General features: G+C 52.1%; 1 protein-coding gene across 1 annotated transcript in view; it reads left to right on the top strand.

The window, feature by feature from the left end:
* CUNH1orf127 (chromosome unknown C1orf127 homolog) overlaps positions 1-11,071 on the top strand; it is a 30,970-nt gene extending 19,899 nt beyond the window's left edge. The window contains exons 11-14 of the mRNA XM_055615072.1: positions 7,209-7,251; positions 9,640-9,717; positions 9,857-9,925; positions 10,961-11,071. Of these exons, the coding sequence (XP_055471047.1) occupies positions 7,209-7,251; positions 9,640-9,717; positions 9,857-9,925; positions 10,961-11,071 (301 nt within the window). The remainder of the gene's footprint in view (positions 1-7,208; positions 7,252-9,639; positions 9,718-9,856; positions 9,926-10,960) is intronic.
* Positions 11,072-21,214: the final 10,143 nt, after the last annotated feature.

Raw genomic sequence — 21,214 nt, 5'->3', positions numbered from 1 at the left:
TGTTTACTTTGGTTTTTTGCGGATGGGTGTTCTGCCTGCATGTATGTCTATGTGCCATGTTTGTGTCTGGTGCCCTCAGAGTCAGAAGAGGGCACCAGATCTCGTGGAACCTACAAGTTCCAGGTGGTTGTGACATACCACATGGGTGCTGGGAACTGAACCCAGGTCCCCTGAAAAGAGCAGCAACTGGTCTTCACAACCAAACCCTCTCTTCAGCCCCAGGTTACAGGTTTTTTTTAAAGTCTCCCTCTTCCCTGACATAATGAAAACCAACCGAAACAGTATCCTAACTGTTTCAGATGGCAGGTTCTGAGGGCGATGGTGTAAGTGGGGTGCCCGGCCCCAGAAAAGAAAGTTGATGATAGTGGGGGGGGGTCACTACAGTCATCTTCACCTTTGAAGTTGGAGAAAATGGCTCAGCAGGTAAGGTGCTTGCTGCTGAGCCTGATAGCCTGAGTTTGACCCCCAGGACCCACATGGAGAAGGGAAGAAGTGACCCATGCAGTGTGACACGCGTGTTTCCCTGCAATAAAACTTTTAAATATGCAAGTGAGAGGCCTGGATGGAAATGTTGGTAGGAGTTAGGTAAAAAGTAAAAACCAGTGAGGGTCTGGACCCCCTGGGCCCAGGTGTGGGGTGATAGAGTAGTGGACTTTAGGATAGGGAGAAGAGGCGGGCAGTCCTGGGCAGCAGATGGGGTCAGACTCCCAGAGACAGGCCTGACATCTCTGGGGATGCGTCTGAGGGGTTTCTGCCCTGTGCAGAGGTGCACCACGATGGCCACGTCTGTTCACTTTTCTGTGTGAAACTGATTATAGAAAGTGTTCTCTAAGAGCTGGGCTTGGTGCCTCATGCCTGTGATTGGAGCTGTGGGGGCTGAGACAGGAGGAAGGAGGAGTTCAAGAACAGCCTGAACTACATATGGAAATCCTGTCTCAGACACAACAACACAACAGAGTCCCTGCAGAACAGAGCCATTTTAACCGCCCTGCAGCCTGAACCAAGAATGTCAAATGACTATACTGGCCTCACAGAGTTGCTACTTAGCATGTCTGGGGGATGACACCAGCAGCTGGTACCCAGAGGCCAGGGATGCCGCTGAGGTGCCCCACCTCACAGGAGAGGATGGTCTGGTCTAGAACATCAGCAGTGCTTGGGCTGGCTAGCCTGAGAACACGTGGACAGGGAACACTATCCAGTTCTGATTGATTCCTGGGGCTGGGCCAATCAGTGAGTTGTATCTCAAAATAGGAGCTGGCTCTATGCTGAAACCAGCTGGTAACATCCAGGCTGGGCAGTGGGCTGGGATCAGGTGGTCTTTGCAGAACCCTAGATTTATGTATTTTTAGTTTGTTGGTTTTTGAGACAGAGTCTCAAAGCCTAGACTGGCCTTACACTTGCTATTCAAGGATGATGACCTTGAATTTCTGATCCTTTTGCCAACACCTTCTGAGTATCTGGGATTACAGGTGTGTATCACTATGCTTAGCTTATGCTATGCAAGCGTGTGCATGCTAGGCAAGCCTTCTACCAACTTAGCTGCATTTCTAGCTTATACAATTTTATTTCAAAGTCTTGTGAGAGTCAGCCGTGAGGATAACTCCTATCCCAGTTCTGGGCACTGACCACCACCAGGCTTCTGTTCCGTGGGGAAGGGGATGGATGCTCACAGCCATCATGGCTGATGGATGTCAGGAAGACTTTTACTTTCTTAGGGGGAAGGCTGACTTCATCTTTCCATTTTGAAAGGTTCAAGGGAAGAGTCACTTGTCTCAACAGCCACACCGAGGATGACTCCACGCACCCTGGCCCCTGGAGGGGAGGCTGTTTCGTTGGAAATGCCATCTGCTGCTTCTTCCCAGCTCCGGAGCCCACGAATGGATGCCCTGGGGCACTCCCCTCAGCACCTCCTGCAGCAGCTTGCTGAAGAGACCACCAAGGCAAACCCACAGTTGTGTCCTCTGCTCGCGCAGCTCCCCAGCCAAGAGTCTGGTCCCCATGAGGCAGTGATGGGGACCTAAGCCCTGTCTTTCACCATCATTCATTCAAGGACAGTCACATTTTGATGGCCTCCCTCAAATCCCGCCCCCTCATGAATCACATTTCTTTCTTAAATTCAGAATGTCTCCCAGGGAAAGCAGGGGCCTAGGACACCTAAGGACAGAGCCCCTTTTGTCTGTCTTACCTGGCTCTTTGCCTTTCTATGCCTTGCAATGTGACTGAAGTAAGCAGCAGCAGTGACAGCAGCTGTATTCACAAACAGGGGTCAGAAACTGAGGCACGTCCCAACAGTCTGGAAGTAGGAATTCTGGAGGGAGGCCCAGAAGCCCAGCCTGAGGCTAGTGCCCCATATCCTTCTCTAGGCTGAGGTCTGCCTTGGTGGTCCGGGCCACATGCTTTTATTTCTGATTCTTGTTCTTTCTCTGAAGCAGGAACCTGCATCGCCATTTATGCAAATCCCTAGGCCTGCAGGAGGAAGCTGGGTGTTCATGGCTTCCCCCTCCTCCAGGGCACTGCAAGAGCACCACGGTTCTCAGACTCCTTCAGAGAAAGCAGACTTAATTCCATACCTCCAGACTCCAGCTACACTCTCCTTGGAGCACACAGAAGCTTCCCAGGCTGGCCCCGGACCCTCGAGTTCCATCTTCCTGGCTCCCAATTCCCTGACTACACATTTGTCTTCAGACACCCCCTCTTCTGTGTGGCCTTCCTGGCAATCTGCTGGGCTCCAAATGCTCCTGGGTTCTGAACCATCTGTTACACTAACTGAAGTTCCAAGAGCTATGAGGGCTGAGCAAGACCCTGCCTGGCTATCAGGAAGTCCCTTCCCACCGGGAGAATTGTCAGGGGAGACTGTGAATTCAATAGAGTCCACGGAGCCCAACCCGAGAGAGCCTGCCCGAGTCAGTGAGGAGCTTCCGATGTTGATAAGGCCCTTCATGAGCAGCCTGGCTGAGGAGGGGTTGATTTTCCACCATGCCCCCAGGAGGCCTCAGAAGACACTACCTATAATTAAGGCTCAGGAGTCAGGGCAGAAAGACCATGATCCCCCTCGAGAGGGGGCCAGAGGGAACCTGGACCTAGCAACCTCAGAATCAAGCCAGGACATGGAAGGGCTGGGACTCACCGTCTCGCTGGGGACAGATGCCACATTCCCCACCCCAAGAGGGAGGCAGCCAGATGCCAGGGTTCATCTGGGCATTGCAGGTCCAGAGCCTGCTGGGAGGCCCAGGCTGGGCCCGGCAGCTCTCCAGACAACCTTCGCCAAGGGCCTTCTGGCTTCCACCGCTGAGAAGCCTTCTGGAGGAGGTGTAGACAGAACCCTGCAGCCAGAGTCAGCACCTACACAGCCCAAGGGCTGGCATGATCTGGGGGCTGCCCACGCCAGTCCCCTGTCTTCACATACCCAAAACCTTCTGCTTCCTACAGAAACCATATTGCCCCACTCTGGTGAGCCTGGAAACTCCCTCCTTGATGGTCAGGAGGCAATGGGGTCCAGGTTGGCCCCTACCCCAGAAAGCCATCAGCCTCCTGAGCTTTAGCACACATGGAGGGGCACTTTGAGGGGCCCCTGTGCTGAGGCTTTCTGGAGACTTCAGGGGTGAGTCATAGGAGTGTCCAGGGAGGGAAGGCATGGAGGAAGGGAAGGGCATGGTTTGGTATGCTCACACTTCCCTTCAGGAAGCGGCCTGGGACAGCGCAAGAGCCCTTAGCCTCCTTGAGCTGGCCCAGCTATGTTTTACAACTTCCCTCTATTAAATCTGGGACAGCATCTGGGCAGGGTGCTGGCCCTACAGCTGGGCCTACCCGAGTGTAGGGCTCTGGTCCCAGTGTCTCCATTCTAGCTTTGTAACCTCAGTGGGGAGGACTAACCTTTCTGAGCCTCAGTTTTCCCATCAGTTGGATGGAAATGATATGAGTTCCTCCCCAGTGGGTTTATTAAAGGGGGTGAACAAGGGTCACACAGAGTCTTGAGTGCAGAGTCCTGCCCAAGCATGCTGGGCACCCCAGGGGAGGAGGATGGAGTGTCACTCCTTCGTTTTCTGCTCATCACATCCTGTGGTTTCTGTGGCAGCAGCAGCTGGTACCCTTCTGGCTTGGACAAACCCATTGATCTGCAGTGACCCAGAGCTCCCCAATTCCGTGGCCCAGTAGCCCAGCCATGGCCAGGCACAGTGGCCTGGGCTGCAACCCCACTCAGTGCTTCCCTGAGAGGGCAGTATCTCACCCCGCTACCCCCCACCCCAGCCGACCTGTGGCTGGAAGTGGGATTTGAAACGCAGCCAAGAAGAGGAGGCCAGCGGCAATGCCAGCTCAGAATGCGAACTAAATAAATAAATAAATAATCAGGGTTGTCTTGGCTGATAAACGGTCCCTACCTCGAAGACGACTTCTCCCCCTGCCTGCCCCCCTCCTTCCTCTTTCTCCGGGCAGATCCATCCCAGGCAAAGGCTTAATAGCCCCATTTAAGGCTTTTCCTTTTCACCACGGAATTGAGCTGCTCCTGCCATTACAAGGTTTTCAGCTTCTCTCTGAAATCAAATTACTGACTCCATTTAATTTTTTAAAAGCTCAGATGATTTCCCTTCTTGAATATGAACCGTGACTCCAAGGCCAGCCCCCTCCCCTGTCCCCCAACAGGCACATCCCCAGCTGCCCGGGGATGGCAGCCCCCAGGCCAAGGCAAGCCTGACACCTACAGGGGAAGCCAACAGAAGGCAGTTCAGGTTCCATCCTGGACACATGGCTGCGTGGTCTTGGCTTTCCCTGCTTCTGTAAACTCACAGGAGTCCAGCGATCCCACATTGGCATATCTCCAGATGCCAGTGAGATCAGTGGTCAGAGCCCAGCCTGATGCCCTGGGCTCATGGTTATTCTGCAGGACCACCTCCCCACGCCCCACCTCACCCCCATCCCCACCCTTGCCCACTGTCTTCCATCCCTTAACAGATGTCTATGGAGCCATTACTTTGTACCAGGTACCATTCCAGCTCCAAGGAGACCCTCTAGACACAGAAAAGTCCTTCCTTCTTTGTGCGCACTTTTGTGTGTGTGTGTGTATTCTAGGGTTGGAGGTGTAATAACCACACGGGGCAATTCCAGATGTTTCTCTGCTCCGAAGAGAACCAAGCAAACAGCTGGGGTTGGGGTTGCTTTGAGTAAGAATATCAGAACATGGCCAGAAGAAGGTCGGTTGGAGGCAAACTCAGAAAGAGCCAGGGGAGTTGGGCACAAGGCACGGTGGCATAGGCTGTGAACCCAGTGCTCAGGGTGCTAAAGCAGAAGGCACCCGAGGCCATCGGGGGCTACAAAATGAGACCCTGTCTCAAGAATAACAAGCACAAACAAATAGAAAAGAACTAGCTGGGTGAGGTCACCCAGGCCAAGGTCATTGAAGAAGATACCGAAATAGGATGGTGTGGAAGGTAGGGACCCTGAGGATTTGGATGCCCAGGAAACTGAGTTTTACTCTAACCTCAACGGCCATCTAATAAGGTATGACCGTTAGGAAACAAGTGGCCTTCGGTGGGTGCTTTACAAAGGTAGCCATGGTTGGTCAGAGGGACAGGAGCAGAAGCCAGGATCCTGGAGAACATGGGCTGTTTCAGGGCTTGCCTGCTGTTTTAGAAGGAAAGTGACTCCCAAGGTCTTTCCTGCATCATGCGCAATTCCTGTGTTCTGAGGATGTGCTGGCAGTGATCAGCGCATCCTTCCATCTCTGATCTTTATTCTGGTTACAGTGTTGCCCCCAGGAGTCATTCTGTGCCTTTGTTTCCTCCACCTTTCACTCTTTCTCGTCTCCATTTCTCCAAGGCCACCTGGCTTTGGGACACAGAAGACCTCATGAGCATACCCAGGATTCTGTGAATTTTGAGCTTTTTCCCAAGTCCTCCATGTCTTTTACCAACCTGCATCCTTGGGTACCAGACAAAGAGAATGGAGTCAATGATGCCATCAGGCTCAGGGTCAGGGTGTAGCTCAGTAGGTAGAGCAGTGGCCTAGCTAGAGGCTCTGGGTTTGACCCCGCCAGCACTGCACAAACCAGGCATGGTGGCACACAGCTGGAATCTCAGCAATCCAGAAGTGGATGTTCAAGGTCATTCTAAGATACACGGCACATTTGAGACCAGCTTGTGGTAGATACATGAGACTATGTCTAAACAAAATAAAATAAATAAAAGAGTCCCCATACAAGGTCCAGTGATTCACGAAGCAGGAACTGGCCTGGGCTCTGGGCCCTCTTTCCGGCTGGAACAAACAGAAGTTTCTCCCCCCCTCACCCTGCTCTCATCCTCTCAAGAGTGAGAAGTCTTCTTTAATCAGAAAGTGCTCGGGGTTCTGTTTAGGACTCCTGTTCTCTTTTAAGATGTAACAGCACCAGCTCTGGGACCCCCGCCCCCTTGATGTACCAGGGCCAGAATGGCACCCATGACCAATTCCGGGGCTATGGCGGGCATATTTGTGAACATTGTCCCTGCCTTGGGGACATCTAATTCTCTTGCTGAGACCTCCCAGGTCTTGCAGGCATCTGTTTATGCGTGACACATCTATGTGCCGTGACATCTTGAAGGGGTTGGGGGTGGGGCAGGGGTGGGGTAGGGGTCTCGGCCAGCCCAGGCTGTTCAAGGCAAATTAGGCATCCCTGGGTGCCTTGGGTTCTCCTCCCCAGAGACTATGCGGAGTCCACAGACAGCATGCCTGCACTGTTCTTCTCTCCTGTCTGTGGAGTAGTCAGTGCAGAGCCAGGAACCCTGGGTTTGCCTCTGTGAGCACCAACGCCATGGCCCTGAACTCTCAGAGTTTGATGCTTCCTGTGATGGCTTTCTGTCACAGCATACCCTTTTAGCGTTGGCTGCAAGTCTCTGTTGGGTATTTGAATCTTACTTATGCTAGAATTGTAGTTATCAACTCAGTAATTCCCCAAATTACCGAGTAACCGGAGAGGCTGTGTGGTGAGGAGAGCTTTCTTCTGGCTGTGTGTTTGTGTGTGCTGGTGCAGATTGGTCAGGTCCAGGACTGCGGTGACCTCGGCTGTCAGTTCATTTGCTGAGGCTGGATTCAGCATGGCGTGTCTGGAAGCAGGGTGGCTGGAACCTCTGACCTCTGATAAGGCAAGTCTGTTGGTAGAAATGAAGTCACTGTGCAGGGTCCCTGGTCCCTAGCTCAGCCCAGGCCTTGCCATCTGCCCACATCTCTGCTTCTTTCAGGTCTGAGTTTGGGGGGTTCCTGTGGGCTGCTTCAGACATCAAGGTGAGCCAGGCATCTAACAGGGACAAGTTGTTCTCATGTACTTAGCCAGGGGTCGCTTCTCCTTTTCTCCACAGCCACTCCCCTCTACTCCCCCCACCTATTCTTCAACAAACATTCAAGCACAGCCTCAAAACTCAGGATGTGTAACTCAGGATAACCTTGAACTCCCAGTCCTCCTGCTTCACCTCCTGAGTGCTGGAGTTACAGGCATGTCACCTTGCCTTATATCCATGCAGCGCTGGACATGGAACCCAAGGCTTCGTGCATGCTAGGCAAGAACTCTACCAAGTCAGCTCTATTTCCTCTCTTCAGCCCTCCTCTTTCCTCTTCTGAGACCTGGGGTGAGCCTTCCACTTCCCAGCGTCGTGGCTCTCAGAACTCCAGTGCTGACACTGAGGTTCCCAGTGATACCAGCATTCCTTGGGAATTTACTAGAAATGCAAATTATTATTATTTTACTATTATTATTATTTTAAGGCAGGGTGTCATGTAGCCCAGGATTCCCTTGAACTCAGTGTGAGCTGAGGCTGCCCTTGAATTTCTGATCCTCTGTTTCTATCCCAGCTGATGAGATCACAGCCATCTCCCGCCATATTCAGCTTAGACGTGCAAACTCTCAAACGGGGAATGCTGTAGCTCAGCTGTCAGCACGACCACTGCAGGAGGGAACAAACTGGGCCACACCCCAGATTGACAGATCAAGAAATTCAGTCAGTGAGGTTTAGCCTTTTGCATTCTAACAAGGCTTCCAGAGGATTCAGCTCCTCCATTGCACACATGAACTCAACTGTGTTAGCAAGTGAGAGAGAGAGAGGGAGAGGGAGAGAGAACTCCCTAAGTCAGAGAACACCCCTGTTACTAGAATAAAGGTGACATCCTGTTTCCAAAGTCTTGCCGCTCCATCTGCGGAACCACCTCTCTGGGGAAGAAAGAAATCCCTCTTCCCATTTTATGGATGAGGAAACTGTGGCTCATAGCCCTGTCCAAGGTCACATAGCTGAAAACAGGAATTCAAGGTCATCCATTCTGGACTTTTTTTTTTTTTTTTTTTTTTTTTAGGCAAGGAATCCTTCCAGCACATGTTGGGTTTTCAGGATTCCTTAGACCAAAGAAACAAACACAGGTCCTTGGGCCAGAAAGTAGATCCGCCTTCCAGCTTTCTGCCCAATTTCCAGTTGCAATCACAAGAGCGAGCATCCAGGAAGCATAAATTTTGCCTGGCAGTTGAGTAAGAGCTCTGAAAGGAGTTACACGTCAGGGAGATGGGACTTTATTTCTCAATGAAATAGCCTTTTTATGGATGGAATAAAAGTGCCAGGGGGAGCCAGGAAGTCGCAAGCACATTTGATAAACTCCTCCAGCCAGGGCGGGGCTGCATGGGAAGTCGTGGCAGAAATCTCCAAAACTCCAGTGCATGTCTCTCTGCAGATTGGAGTCGCGGGAGAGATCTTGAGGCAGGTGGGAGTCCTCGTGGCCCTTCTGGAAGGAGAGTGGCTGACCCAGGGAGAGGGCTTGCAACGGGGTCTCCCGGTCTTAAGAGCAGAGCTGCAATGCGGAGAGCAGTCAGCAGGGGGCAGCATTACACACTGTTCCAGCTTGACCTGTGGCTGCTGCAAGGGGAGGGGGAGGGGGCTTGGGTGTGGGGGCCTCTGGGGTGCAACCCTCAGAAGAGGTCAGCAGTAACTTTCTCCTCATTTCAGCCTTCCTCTCTTCAGCCTCTCCATATCAAAGAACGTTTTCCCATAAGCAGGAGACTGTACCCTCATTTAAGTAATGGATGAGGTCGGGCTTTCCATGTCTCGCCCACCCTGCGGCTGGCTTCTTACGCTTCTCCAGGTTTATCTTTGACTAATAACCCCCTGACTTCCTCCCGCCGCTGTCCTAGTGTAAAAACGTGCAAATGGGCAGGCTTTGTGGGATGGGGAGGGGGTAGCCGCCTTAGTAGTCACTGGGGGTGTGAGAAAGTCCTGAAGGACAAAGAGAAAGCAAGGAAATCTCCTCATTTGAGAGAGTGTGTGATTGGCAGGTTTACGGCCTCGAGAAGGTGCGTGGTATTCCGCACAATCAAGTCATTTTTAAAAATAATCTCCCTGCTTAGGTCGTACATGCTGCTAATTGCATTTTAATAAGTCTCTTAAAATCTTGCCATATTTTTTAATATCCTAATATTAGGTAAGTGATTGCGGGGGACACTGGAGGGCACGGGGAGTTTATGTAACCGAGGGAGGGCTCCAGTGAATCTGGAGGGGCTGGGAGGGGCTGCCAGAGGCCTGAGCCGCGTGAGGGTGTCTGCGTTTATGCGCGTGTGGGACGTGAGGGGTGTGAGAGTGTGCCCGGGAGTGTGATCAGGGTGTGGGCGTCCCGACCAGCAGTCCTTGCTTTCTCCAGTCGCTAAATCAAGACTCTGTGGAGGACGCAGACCAGAGCCCCTTTTCCTCTTCTAGCCCCAATGGGCAACATCTGAGCGTGAGCAAACCTCTGACAAGCTTGTCTTGCCCTGCGTTTTCCAAAGACCAAACGTGCCCGACTCAGAGAGGGGCCACCTGGCAAGATGGAGACCCCAAACCTCAGGCCGGAGTGTGGCCATCCTCTCTTCCCTTTCCAGCCCGAGGCTCTGGCTGGGCCCGCTGGCCCTGGCGTCCTACAGTGCTGCTGTACCTCTGCCCTGCGCAGAGTGAGGTGCCGCTGTGGAGCCCTTCCCCACACACCTGGCGTTGTGTGCCGTTGGTTGACCACTTTCCCCTAAGTGACCCCAAGAGTCTTGGAGTGGACCCAGAGTCGAGAAGTAGCAGAGAGGGCATCTGAATCTACAGTCAGCTCCTGTCACTAGTGGAGGCTCGTGTGTGTACGTGTGTGTACGTGTGTGTGTGTGTGTGTGTGTGTGTGTGTGTGTGTGTGCATATGTGCATGAATGCAGGCATCTGTGGAGGCCAGAGGCTTCAGACACACTGGTTCTGGAATTACAAGCAGCTCTAAGGCACCTGCTGTGGGTGCTGGGGATTGAACGTGGGTCCTTTGAGAGAGTAGCCAGTACTCTTAACACCAGGCCATCTCCTTAGCCCCACACCCAGCTTTTTCACATGGGTGATCTAACTCAGGTTTTCACCCTTGCCAGCACTTTACTGAGTGAGTTCTCTCCCCAGGTCCCAGCAGAAAGGCTCATCCCGCCTGGGTGGGTGAGCTGGGGTTCTAGGGACTTGCTGCACAGCCAAGTAGCTAGGCCTGTGGACACTGTAATGAGACAGCAGAGGGACCGGCAGAAGCTGGGGAGCCAGCCCAGCCACCGGCTGACTCCTGAACTGTCTGTTACCAAGGGCAGGCTCCTCCAGCCAAGGTCACTATTTCTGTACTCAGGGCCTCTGTAGGTCAGAGGCGTGGGAGAACCATGCCGAGGTCACTGGGTCCAAGCACTTCAGCTAGTCTTTGGAGGCTCCTGGATGCCTCTGCTGGCCCTGGCCATCCTCCTGCCGCCTCCTCCTTATCCACACCACCAGCCCTGGTGGGAGGCACATGTTGAGCGAACTTCTGAACAGGAAGTCAGCGTCCAGGTCGGCCCGAGTCCCTTTTCATGTGGTTTCTTTAATCCCCCGGGCTGGGTTTCAGAAGCGTTTTATAGTTTCAGTTTTACAAAGCTATGCTCCCTTTAATGTTGGCGTGTTCGAGAGGTGGGGGAGAGGGCTTCAGTCAAAACATGTGTGCATTACCCCAGCCAGCTGCGGGGCTGCGCAGCCCCGGGAGGGGAGGAGACAATGTGGCCTCCAGGCTCCGCAACACGGGGCCTGAAGGGATGCGGCTGAGATCCCGAACGAACACGGACTGACATCCGCTGGCCCCTCTCCCAGGCTCATGCTCACCTGGTCCTCACCACGGTCAGTAGTGCCAGTGTCCACCACCCTGCCCATCTGGTGCTTCATTTGGGCAGGAGAAAGCTGGACTTGGCACGCCTTCACACTCTGGGCCTTACCCACCAGCATCCTGTGCTGTTATTTAGTGTTTTTCCCTACACAGACATAAAGCTAAGCAGAAATAGCCAGGAAATGGTCAGTTTGATATGTCAGTTATATCTGGATGGTCTCACACACACAACCCCCACCTCCAAATATTTAACTTTGTTATTCTTTTTTTTTTTTTTTTTTTTTTGAGACAGGGTTTCTCTGTGTAGCCCTGGCTATCCTGGAGCTCATTTTGTAGACCAGGTTGGCCTCGAACTCATGTATATCTGCCTGCCTCTGTTTCCCAAGTGCTGGGACTAAGGCATGTGCCACCATACCAAGCACAAATATAACTTGTAAATGAGAAGAAAAGGCTAAAATCACACCATTGTCATGCATGGGAAGTCAGTACAACAAATATGTCCCCATTCTCTGGATAAGACAATTTTTTAAATTCATTTATTTTTTTATTTATTGGTTTTTCAAAACAGGGTTTCTCTGTGTAGCCCTGGCTGTCCTGGAACTCACTATGTAGACCAGGCTGGCCTCGAACTCACAGAGATCCGCTTGTGTCAGCCTCCCAAGCGCTGGGCATGTGTGTACCGTGGCCCAGAAGTCAGAGGACAACTTGCAGAAGTCAGCTCTCTCTTTCCACTATGCTGGGACCCAGGGAGCCACAACCTTGGACTTGGTGGCCAGCACCTTTACCCTCCAGCAGGAAGGTCATAGGGTCGCCATAATATGTCCAGCCTTTGACCCCTCAGCCCTCGAGGACTTGCAATACGACTTTGTGTTGGGGTTCCATCTGAAGTGATCCTGGGGGTATGGAGCCCTGTGGGTTTAGCAGAGTGTCCGGGGTCTGGGGAGAGTGTCAAGGAGTCGGCGCGGTTCTTCCCTGATGGGTGTGTCTGCAAGGCTACTGCTCCTCCACCTGTAGGTCTCAAGTTGCCTGGACTCACGCTGGGTCCAGAGAGAAGGACCGAACTTCTCAGCAGCGGACTGGGTGTGGGAAGAACAGACTTTGGAACCAGTGAGGCCTGACTTAACTCTTGGCTGTGCTTCCTCCTAGGAGTGTTAGCATGGGTGAGTGCCAGTGTCTCGGGGCTTTAAGCCGGAGTCTTCCACGGGAACAGCAGCACTGGTGTGGAGACACTGAGGCAAGAGCGAGCCAGTGCCGGCTTCTGGTTGTTTGGAGCCTGGGACCCTTGTTTCTGACCCCAGCCTTCGCTTTGCTATGGGTCCTGCCTTCTCCAGCGTTGCTGGGCAAGGGGCCTGGTTCCCTGTGTCCTGAACAGTGTGAGGACAGATCTGTGTTCTGGCCGGGGTGGGGGGGGGGGGGGGGGGGGGGGGGGGGGGGGGGGGAGGGATGAGGGGGGAGGGGGGGGGGGAGTTGGGGCAGAGGGGTGGTTGGCGTATACCACCCCTGGGAGGTGACAGGGGCTGTGCTCCTATCAAGGCACATGCTTGTCCCTTGCTGGTCCCAAAGTTCTGTAGGAATTCCACAGTCTGCAGCAGCTCATACCCCAGAACCCTAGTGCAGCATCCCTGCTCTGAGTGACCACCTTCAGCAGCCAGTGGCCTCCCACTCCTCACCTCTCTGATGCAGTCTTGGGGGTGAACGCTGCTCCTGGAGCTGGTTCCCTTTCCTGAGAGGCTGCAGTGGTCAGGAGATTCCTCCAGTGTGATGGACAGGGCTGAGCCCTTTACACATTACCTTCCATCTTTCCCGTGTCACTCACAGGGAGGAAGCTAGAGCACTGCCTGGCTTAGGCTGAGTCCTCAGAAAGATTTCCTAGGACTGGGAGGACTAAGGCTGGTTGAACAAGCGTGGCGACCTGAGTTCAACCCTCAGAAACCATGTGAAAAAGCTGGGTGCAGCAGAGTGCCTGGAATTTCAGAGCTGGGGAGGTGGAGGCAGCAGGACACCTGGGGCTTGCCAGTCTAGCCAAATCAGCAAGTTCAGGTTCAGCGAGAGATCAGGTCTCAAAACGTAACCTGGAGAGTTATGTCGACCTCTGGACCCTCTGGGCATGCGCACATGCGCACACAATTGCTGAAGTACAGAGGCTTAGCGAGGATGGGCGATGAAGAGCTGTTCCCACAGCATTATGACACAGTTCTGCGTGTCGCACCTGCTGCTTTCCTTTCCGGTGACTCTGTCCACTGACCCTCCCCACCCCCCCGATGCCCAGGGGAGAACTGCCTTGGGCCAGGGGCCCCTCCTGTCCCCTCGGGCAGTGAAGGGTTGGGCTCTGGCCCTGCTACAGCTGCTTGGGGCCCAGGGAGAAGAGAATCAAAGGCAGGCCATGTGGGCCCCCGCTTTCATCTCCCAGCTTCAAAGAGGTGCAAACAAACCCTGTCCCTATGCCAGGCGCTGCAGCAGCTCGCTGCTCACAGCCCTGGCCTGTCCTTCCCCATCTTCTCCTCCTTCCCAGAAAGAAGACAGGGCCCCAGGCCTGGTCCCAGAACACGCAAAGGGTCCTGACTGCAGGCAGAGCAGGCAGTGCTGGGCAGGGGCCACCGTGCAGCCAAAGGAAGGTCTGTCAGGCAGGACCAACGTGACTGAGACCATCCATCTCACACTCTCCAACTGTGGGCCAGCCTGGGATCTGGGGGCTCTCATACTCTGACTAGAACCTTCCAGTCAGGAGCTGCACTGCTCACGATGATGGTCATGAGTGGTTCCTGGGCACCCAGGATGGGGCTAGACCAAACGGACATGACCCCTGATAGTATACACATAATGTCAGGAGGGTCCAGCATGGTTCATGAACCATGTTTACATCAATTCGCCACTGAAATGGAAACAACGGGTGCCATTAGAATTTTTAAAATGTTAGTAAAATTAACTTCACCACCAGCTCCTTTTTACCCCTGTCGATGTGTGACAAGGAGGTTGGAAATGGCACGGGGTCCCTTTATTCCTTGGGAACATTCGGCTCCAGCTGCATTCCCATTCCTCATATGAGGGGAGGGGTTTTTGTCATATGGCTCCCCAGGTGATACTCAGCGAAAATCTATGGGATGGACAGGTTGGTGGCTGGGGGAGGCACGGATGAACCCTGGTCACAAGCAGACAGATGGTCCAGAGTCTGGCCCAGAGCTTGGTGGATGTAACCATAGAATCAGATCCCAAGTCTCTCTGGCACCTTCAGCCTCTGAACAACAGGGAGAGAGCCACCAAGAGGCTCTCGGGTTCATACTCTGGGTTTTGCTGCTTTGCCCATGTGTGACCTTGGATTAGGCTTTGTTTGTTTGTTTGTTTGTCTGTTTGTCTGTTAGTTTTGAGACAGGGTCTTGTGTAGTCCAGCTGGCCTTACGTTCCCTGTGTAGATGCAAGTGGCCTTGATCTTTAATCCTCCTGCTTCTACCTCCTGAGTGCTGGGATTATAGTGGGGTATGGGATTATGTGCCCTGCTACCCACTTGACCTGGTGCTAGGGACAGAACACAGGCCTTTGTGTCTACTCGGCACATGCTCTGCTAACTGAGCCATGGCCCCAGTCGAGACCCAGCCAGCCCTGACTCTGTAAGATGGGGTGACATTATTGATACTAATGAAAACAGTGCTTATTATCCCAACTCTTTCCCAGGAAAGCAGAGAACAGGGCTGTGAGAACGGAAGGCACCTCCACTCCAGTCACACAGGACAGCGCTCCTACGGCGAGAGCACCGTGTTAGGAATTGAGTCACACAGTGTCACTGTCCTGTGGGACACGCATCAGCTGAGGTCACACAACTGATAAGTGGCAAAGCCAGGGTCTGGGCCGGAAGCCACTTTGGTGAGGTGCCCCAGAGAGCTAGAGTCAATTCTGTCAGACACCATCGGACTAGGGCTGGGTCAACCCGAACAGGAGAGAGCTACCTCCCAGGGGAAACCTCTGCTTTCCCCTCTGCCATTTCTCTGAGTCCACCTGGGCCCTGGGTCTCTTCTCCCAAGACTGATTCCCCTCTGTCTCCTGGAACTGTCATTTCTTCCCTGACCCTCTCTGGTCCCATCCATCTATTACCCCAGCTCTGCTTCTGAGGTCCCCTGAGGGTGGCTTTGGGGCTTTGGATTGGAGTGCTCTCCTGCAGCATCCAGGAGAGGAGGGTACAGTGGGGAGGAGACAAAGAAGCTCCAATGATGGAGTAAAGAGACCAGGCTAATTGGGCTCCTGAAGGTCTGGATGGAACTTGGGAAGCTGTAATGGGTACCATGAAATCCTGGGGCACCCCAAGAACAGGGGAGGGCAGCCACAGTAAAGGTCTGAGGGGCAACAAGATGAAACACGTTCATGGTGGAGGCCAAGAAGCAAGGTCAGGTCGTTGGGGACCCCTCTGGGCAGAACTTGCTAAGGGCTGAAGGAGGAGGGGGCTGCTCCCACAGCTGGGAATGGGGGTTCCCAGAGGTGGTAGCAGGAAGTGAGTCAATTGGAACCAAACAGGGCCAATGGAAACCAGATGTGATTAGGGTCGGGGGCGCTTGCAGGGGGAGATGTTTTCCCTTTCCTCACAGGCTGTGGCTGGGGGAAGGGGAGAGCGTGAAGCCCCACCCCCACTCGGTCTCCACCTCTGGCCCAGTGTGGCATCAGGAGCTTAAGATAAACCAGCAGTTCCTAAGAGGTAAGGAAAGTCACAGCTGGGAAGGAGTTTCCCACCATCCCTCCCAACCCCCACAGACCGTCTCTAGGGAGGGGGCAGGGCAGGAACCTCCTGACCTAGGCTCTGCCCTTAGGTTCTTGGGGATGTAGGCTCTGGGGATCTTCGGTGCCTGTCTTACTCTAGTTGCTTGCTGGTATTGCAGGCTCCTTGCTGGTAGGCCTTAGAATCTAGGCGCTGTGGCTGGCTCTCTGTTTCCAGTGGGCCCTCTTGAATCCTTAGGTCAGACCAAGTACCCGATCTGTATCCCTAGTGACCTTAGTGTATTTTGTTTGTTTGTTTTGTGGTTTGTTTGTTTATTTATTTATTTGGAGACAGGGTCCAGTGTTGACCTTGAACTTAAGGCAGTCTTTCTGCCTTTAATTTATTTATTTTTATTAATTAATTAATTATTTTTTTTTGAAGACAGGGTTTCTCTGTGTAGCCTTGGCTGTCCTGGGCTCACTTTGTAAAGCAGGCTGGCCTTGAACTCCCAGAGACCCGCCTGTTTCTGCCTCCCAGAGTGCTGGGATTATAGGAGGGCACCACCATGCTCGGCCTCTGCCTCTGATTTTTAAGTGCCCAGACTGTACTGTACATCACCAGGCCCAGCTTTCTTCTGTATTTTGTTTATTGGTTGATTGATTAAGACAGGGTCTTTTATAACCCAGATTGGCCCTTGTGCTATGTAGTTGAGGATAACCTTGAACCTCCAAATCCTCCTACTTTTACCTCCTAAGTCAGATGTTTTCAACCTGTGAGTTGTGACCTCTTTGGAGGTTGCATATGAGATGCATTGCATATCAGATGTCTACATTATAATACATAACAGTAGCAAAACTAGAGCTATGAAGTAGCAGTGAAAATAATCTTATGGTTGGGGTCACCACAGCATGAGGAGCTGTTAAAGCGTCACAGCGTTAGGAGAGCCGCTAAGTGCTGGGATGGCTTGAACCCCGAGTCTGCCCATGCTGGGCAAGCACTCCTGTGGAAGCCACGCCCTCCTTCAGCCCTCCATGGAGCTATGGTACAGGACCTCAACTGCTTCCAGCGAGTGGTGAGTTCTTAGAGGCCCTGTCCTCACCCGCCACTATCAGCACTGAGGCCGAGGCACAGAACACAGAGCTCACCCCCAGACCTAACCTCATGCCAACTCGATTTCCAACTCTCTCTAATTCTGGGGTCACTTTGAAACACACACACACACACACACACACACACACACACACACACACACACAGAAACAGAGGCAGAATCAGAGACAGAGATGGAGATGGAGGCAGAGAGGCAGAGGAGCCATTCACCAGTTAGTGCTTAAAAAAAAGACAAACCAGCTGGGCTATAGTGGCAACCAAGAGGCCTGAGTTTGAGGCCAGTCTGATCTACATACAGAGTGAGTTCCAGGACAACCAGGGCTACACAGAGAAACCCTGTCTTGAAAAAACCAAAACCAACACCGAAACAAAACAAAAACTGGCAAACCACAGAGAAGCATGGAGCATAAATGTGAAAGGTCCCCCTTACTCCCACTGGCTCCCCCAGGCTCTCCCCGACCATGAAGACTACTGTTTGGCTTGGTGCAGGCTTTTCAAATCCTGAGTGCGTATGTGCCAACACACAACAGCAAACTTGCCTCTTCACTGCTGTCAGGAGCACAGTCCAGTCGCTTCGGCAACACACACACTAAAGTTGGGAGAGCACAGTCCAGGGGCACCAAGGGTATGTCGCTGACGTCATCTCCAGACCCTTCAGACCCTTTTCACATCGCTGACGTCATCTCCAGACCCTTCAGATCCTTTTCATCTTCTCCCACCGAAATGCTGCCCTGGGCAGAGCTTGCTCCCATCAGCCCTCCCATCCCCCGCTTTACTTCTGTCTCTATGAAACCCAGCTACTCTTGGCCCTTCACAACAGCAGAATCCATCTCTACTTTCTGTGTTTGGATCATGTCACCTCAGGAGCCATCCCCAAGACTCCCTGTGTTGTAGCAGGTATCAGGATTTCTTTCTAAATCTTAACACACACACACACACACACACATACACACTTTGGGGCTGGAGGTAGCTCAGTGAGTTGGTAGAGTGCTTGGCAGGCAAAACCCTGGATCCCACCCCAGCACTGCATAGACTGCGCATTGTGGTGCACGCCTACCAGGCTGGCATGTCTGTGTAGGTATGTACAGAGTGTATGTTGTTCAAACATAAAGCATATTTCTTTTTTAATTATGTATGCATGTACACATATGTGTTCATGGACATATGTGTGTGCACGTTCGTGTGTGGTGTGTGTGCTGGGCATGTGTGTACTTCTGTATGTATAAGCGGGTGGAGGCGGGAGAGCAAGCCAGGCATCACCTCGGGAGTGTTGTCTCCTTCCTTTCACAGGTTGTCCTGCTGGCCTGCAGCTCCCTGAGTACACTCCACTGGCTGGCTGGAAGCCCCAGGGATCCTCCTGTCTCATCCTCAGCACTGTGTGTACCATCTCTCCATAGGTTCTAAGGGTTGAACTCAGGTCCTCAGGCTTGCAAGGCAAAACCTTTATGGACTCTGAGCCCTTCCCTGAGCCCCTAAAACATATTTTTAACTTGAAGTTCTGGTCAAGGCTTTTGAAAAACACTGTCTACCTTTTGCATCAGCCCCCTTCCCTAGCATGACAAAGACACCCTGGCTCTAAGCCCTGGCCCACATGGGTCCATCAATCAAGGAGCACTCTGTCTTTGTCTAAATCTTTCTCTACTTTTCAAATCTCTGGGGTGCTAAAGAGATGGCTTTGTGGGTAAGAGCATTGAGTTCAAATTTCCCAGTTTTCCAGTAAAAAGCTGGGCCCAGCTCCACGTGTCTGTAACCCAGGACTGAGTGCTGGAGACAGGTGGATCCTGAGATCTGGGTCTCTAGCTGGCCTAGCTCAAACAGTGACTTCTGGTTCAGTGAGAGATCTTGACTCCAGGACAATAGAAGGTATTTAGTGTTCTGTTCTGACCTCTGCATGGAGACATGGGCATGCATACATGCAACACACACACACACACACACACACACACACACACACACACACAGAAAGAGAGAGAGAGAGACACGGATCTGTTCAAATGCTGTCTTCTCTGGAAGGCCCCCTTTGCTCTGCAGAGGGACCAGGGACCTCTCTCTCTTTGGCTTCTTCAGCATTTTATACCCTAGCTTCTCTGATAGTGGTTGAATCCCCACACTCTTCACAGAGTGGCCTTCCAGAGGCCCCCTTTGCTCCACTGTCATGCCTTTGCTCCGCCATCACGAAGTCTAACTCTCTGAAGCTGTACACCCCATTAAACATTTTCTTTTATAAATTGCCTTGGTCGTGGTGTGTCACGGCAGTGGAAAAGTGATTAAGAGAGTGAGTTACCCTCCACAGACCCACATCCCAACTTAAAAAAAAATACAAAGTTTTAAAAAAGATTTTAGTTTTACTTATGTGTGTATGCCACATGTGTGTGAGTATTTTCAGAAGCCCATAGGGGGCTCCAGATCCCCCCTGGAGCTGGAATTATAGGCAGTCATGAGCAGCCGAGCCGTCTAACAGGAGTTCGAGGAACTGATACTCTCCTACCCCATGCCTTTTTTTTTTTTGTCTGAAAGGTTATTCAAATAATATTTACATACAGTAATACTTGTAAAGCCATGGGTAGTGGCTCATACCTTTAATACCAGCAATAGGGAGGCAGAGGCAGACCGATCTCTGTGGGCTCAAGGCCAGCTTGATCTACAAAAATGAGTTTCAAAACAGCCAGAGCTATGCAGAGAAACCTTGTCTCAACAAAACCTACAACAACAAAAGATTTGTATGCGTTCTATGTATCTTGATAGACTTACCCAATCATGTAACTGCTATGACCATCACAATATAGAACATTCCGTCACACCCCAAAGTCTCCAGGAATTTCAGTCACCCAGAGGTGTACTGGAGCCAGCAGACACCAGTCCATGGGAGTCAATAATAAATTTCCAGAAACTCTGTGAGTAGGATGTTAAGCCAATGAATCCCTCATTTCTGAGTTCTTCCAAGACATTGGGCTAAGACATGTTGGCAAGATGATGCTGGCCATGTTAGAAGTATTTACACCAGAGAAATTGGCAGCGCCACAGATCTGGGTTTGATTGCTTGCTTTGCTGAGGGAAGATGGGCAGTGCTGAGGAAATTTAAAGTGTATTGCCTCAGCAGCCATTCAGTGGGCACACGCGCACATGCGCACACATCAAGGAACTATTCTTTCCGGATCTAAAAGCCATCATTTGACTCAGCAAAGTGTCACTCACATCCATGATGAGTGAATGAAGTTCTGACATATGTCTTGGTTGCTTTCTTTCTCTTTTGTCAAGCGATGGCTCCTTAAATAGTTCCTGTGCTGCTATTCAGCAACAAAACTGAGCGTGTGGCTGACCATGGTAGGGAGGACATCACATCTCCAGAGTCCTGGGAGGAACACAGAGTGAAGCCCAAAGGTGGAGTCTATTGAGAACCGGAAGCTTGGTGTAAGAGGATCTTTCTGAGCCTGGTGTGGGGGCATATGCAGGCCAGCATAATGAGACCCTGTGTCATAAGAAAAAAAAGGGAAGGGTCTTCCTATATTGAAGTTTGACTCGGATTGAACTAAAGGTTACAATAGAGCAATGCAGATGAGTGGATGGAGCAAAAGGCATGCATCCCCAATCTGTTGCTGAAGACGGTCCCAGAGCCCTGTGCGTGTGTGGCAAGGCCTCTGCCACAGAGCCACAGCCTTGGTTCCACAATACAGGACGTTTATTTACTTAGAGTCAGGGTCTCATTATGTGACCTGGCTGGTCTGGAACTCACTAGGTAGACAGGCTGGTCTCAAACCCACAGAGATCCACCAGCCTCTGCCTCTGGGGTGCTGGGATTATGTCAGGCCTGATGACCCTCTTTAATCCCACACGAGAGAAGCAGGGATCAGAGACAGGAGGGTTCTCGGAATTCATTGGCCAGTGAGTCTAAATTGACAAGCTTCAGACCTGAAGGAGGGAGAACCAGGCGTGCTGGCACACGCCTTTAAAGCCAGCCTGCATGGAGGCAGAGGAAGGTAGATCTCTGTGAGTTAGAGGCCAGCCTGGTCTACAGTGCAAGTCCAGGCAGCTAGGGCTCCACAGAGAAGCCCTGTCTCAAACAAACAAAAGCTAAGATGGAGGACGATGGAAATGGCGCAGTGGGTAAGGGAACATGCTACCACGCCCAAGACCCCAGTTCAGTCTCAGGACCCACATGGTGGAAGGAGAAAACTGATTCTGAAAGTTGCCCTCCGACCTCCATGTGTGTGCCTTGACACAGTCATGTCACACGTACATATATGAGTGAATGAATGAATGGGTAAATGAATGCAGTTAAAAAAATAAAAATGGAGTGAGGCCCACAACACCTGATGTC

This window comes from Psammomys obesus, unplaced genomic scaffold (assembly GCF_907164565.1).
Source record: "Psammomys obesus unplaced genomic scaffold, mPsaObe1.curated_primary_1811, whole genome shotgun sequence".
Taxonomy (NCBI): Eukaryota; Metazoa; Chordata; class Mammalia; order Rodentia; family Muridae; genus Psammomys; species Psammomys obesus.
Note: the sequence above shows the minus strand (reverse complement) of the source record. Positions and strands in the feature narration are given on the sequence as shown.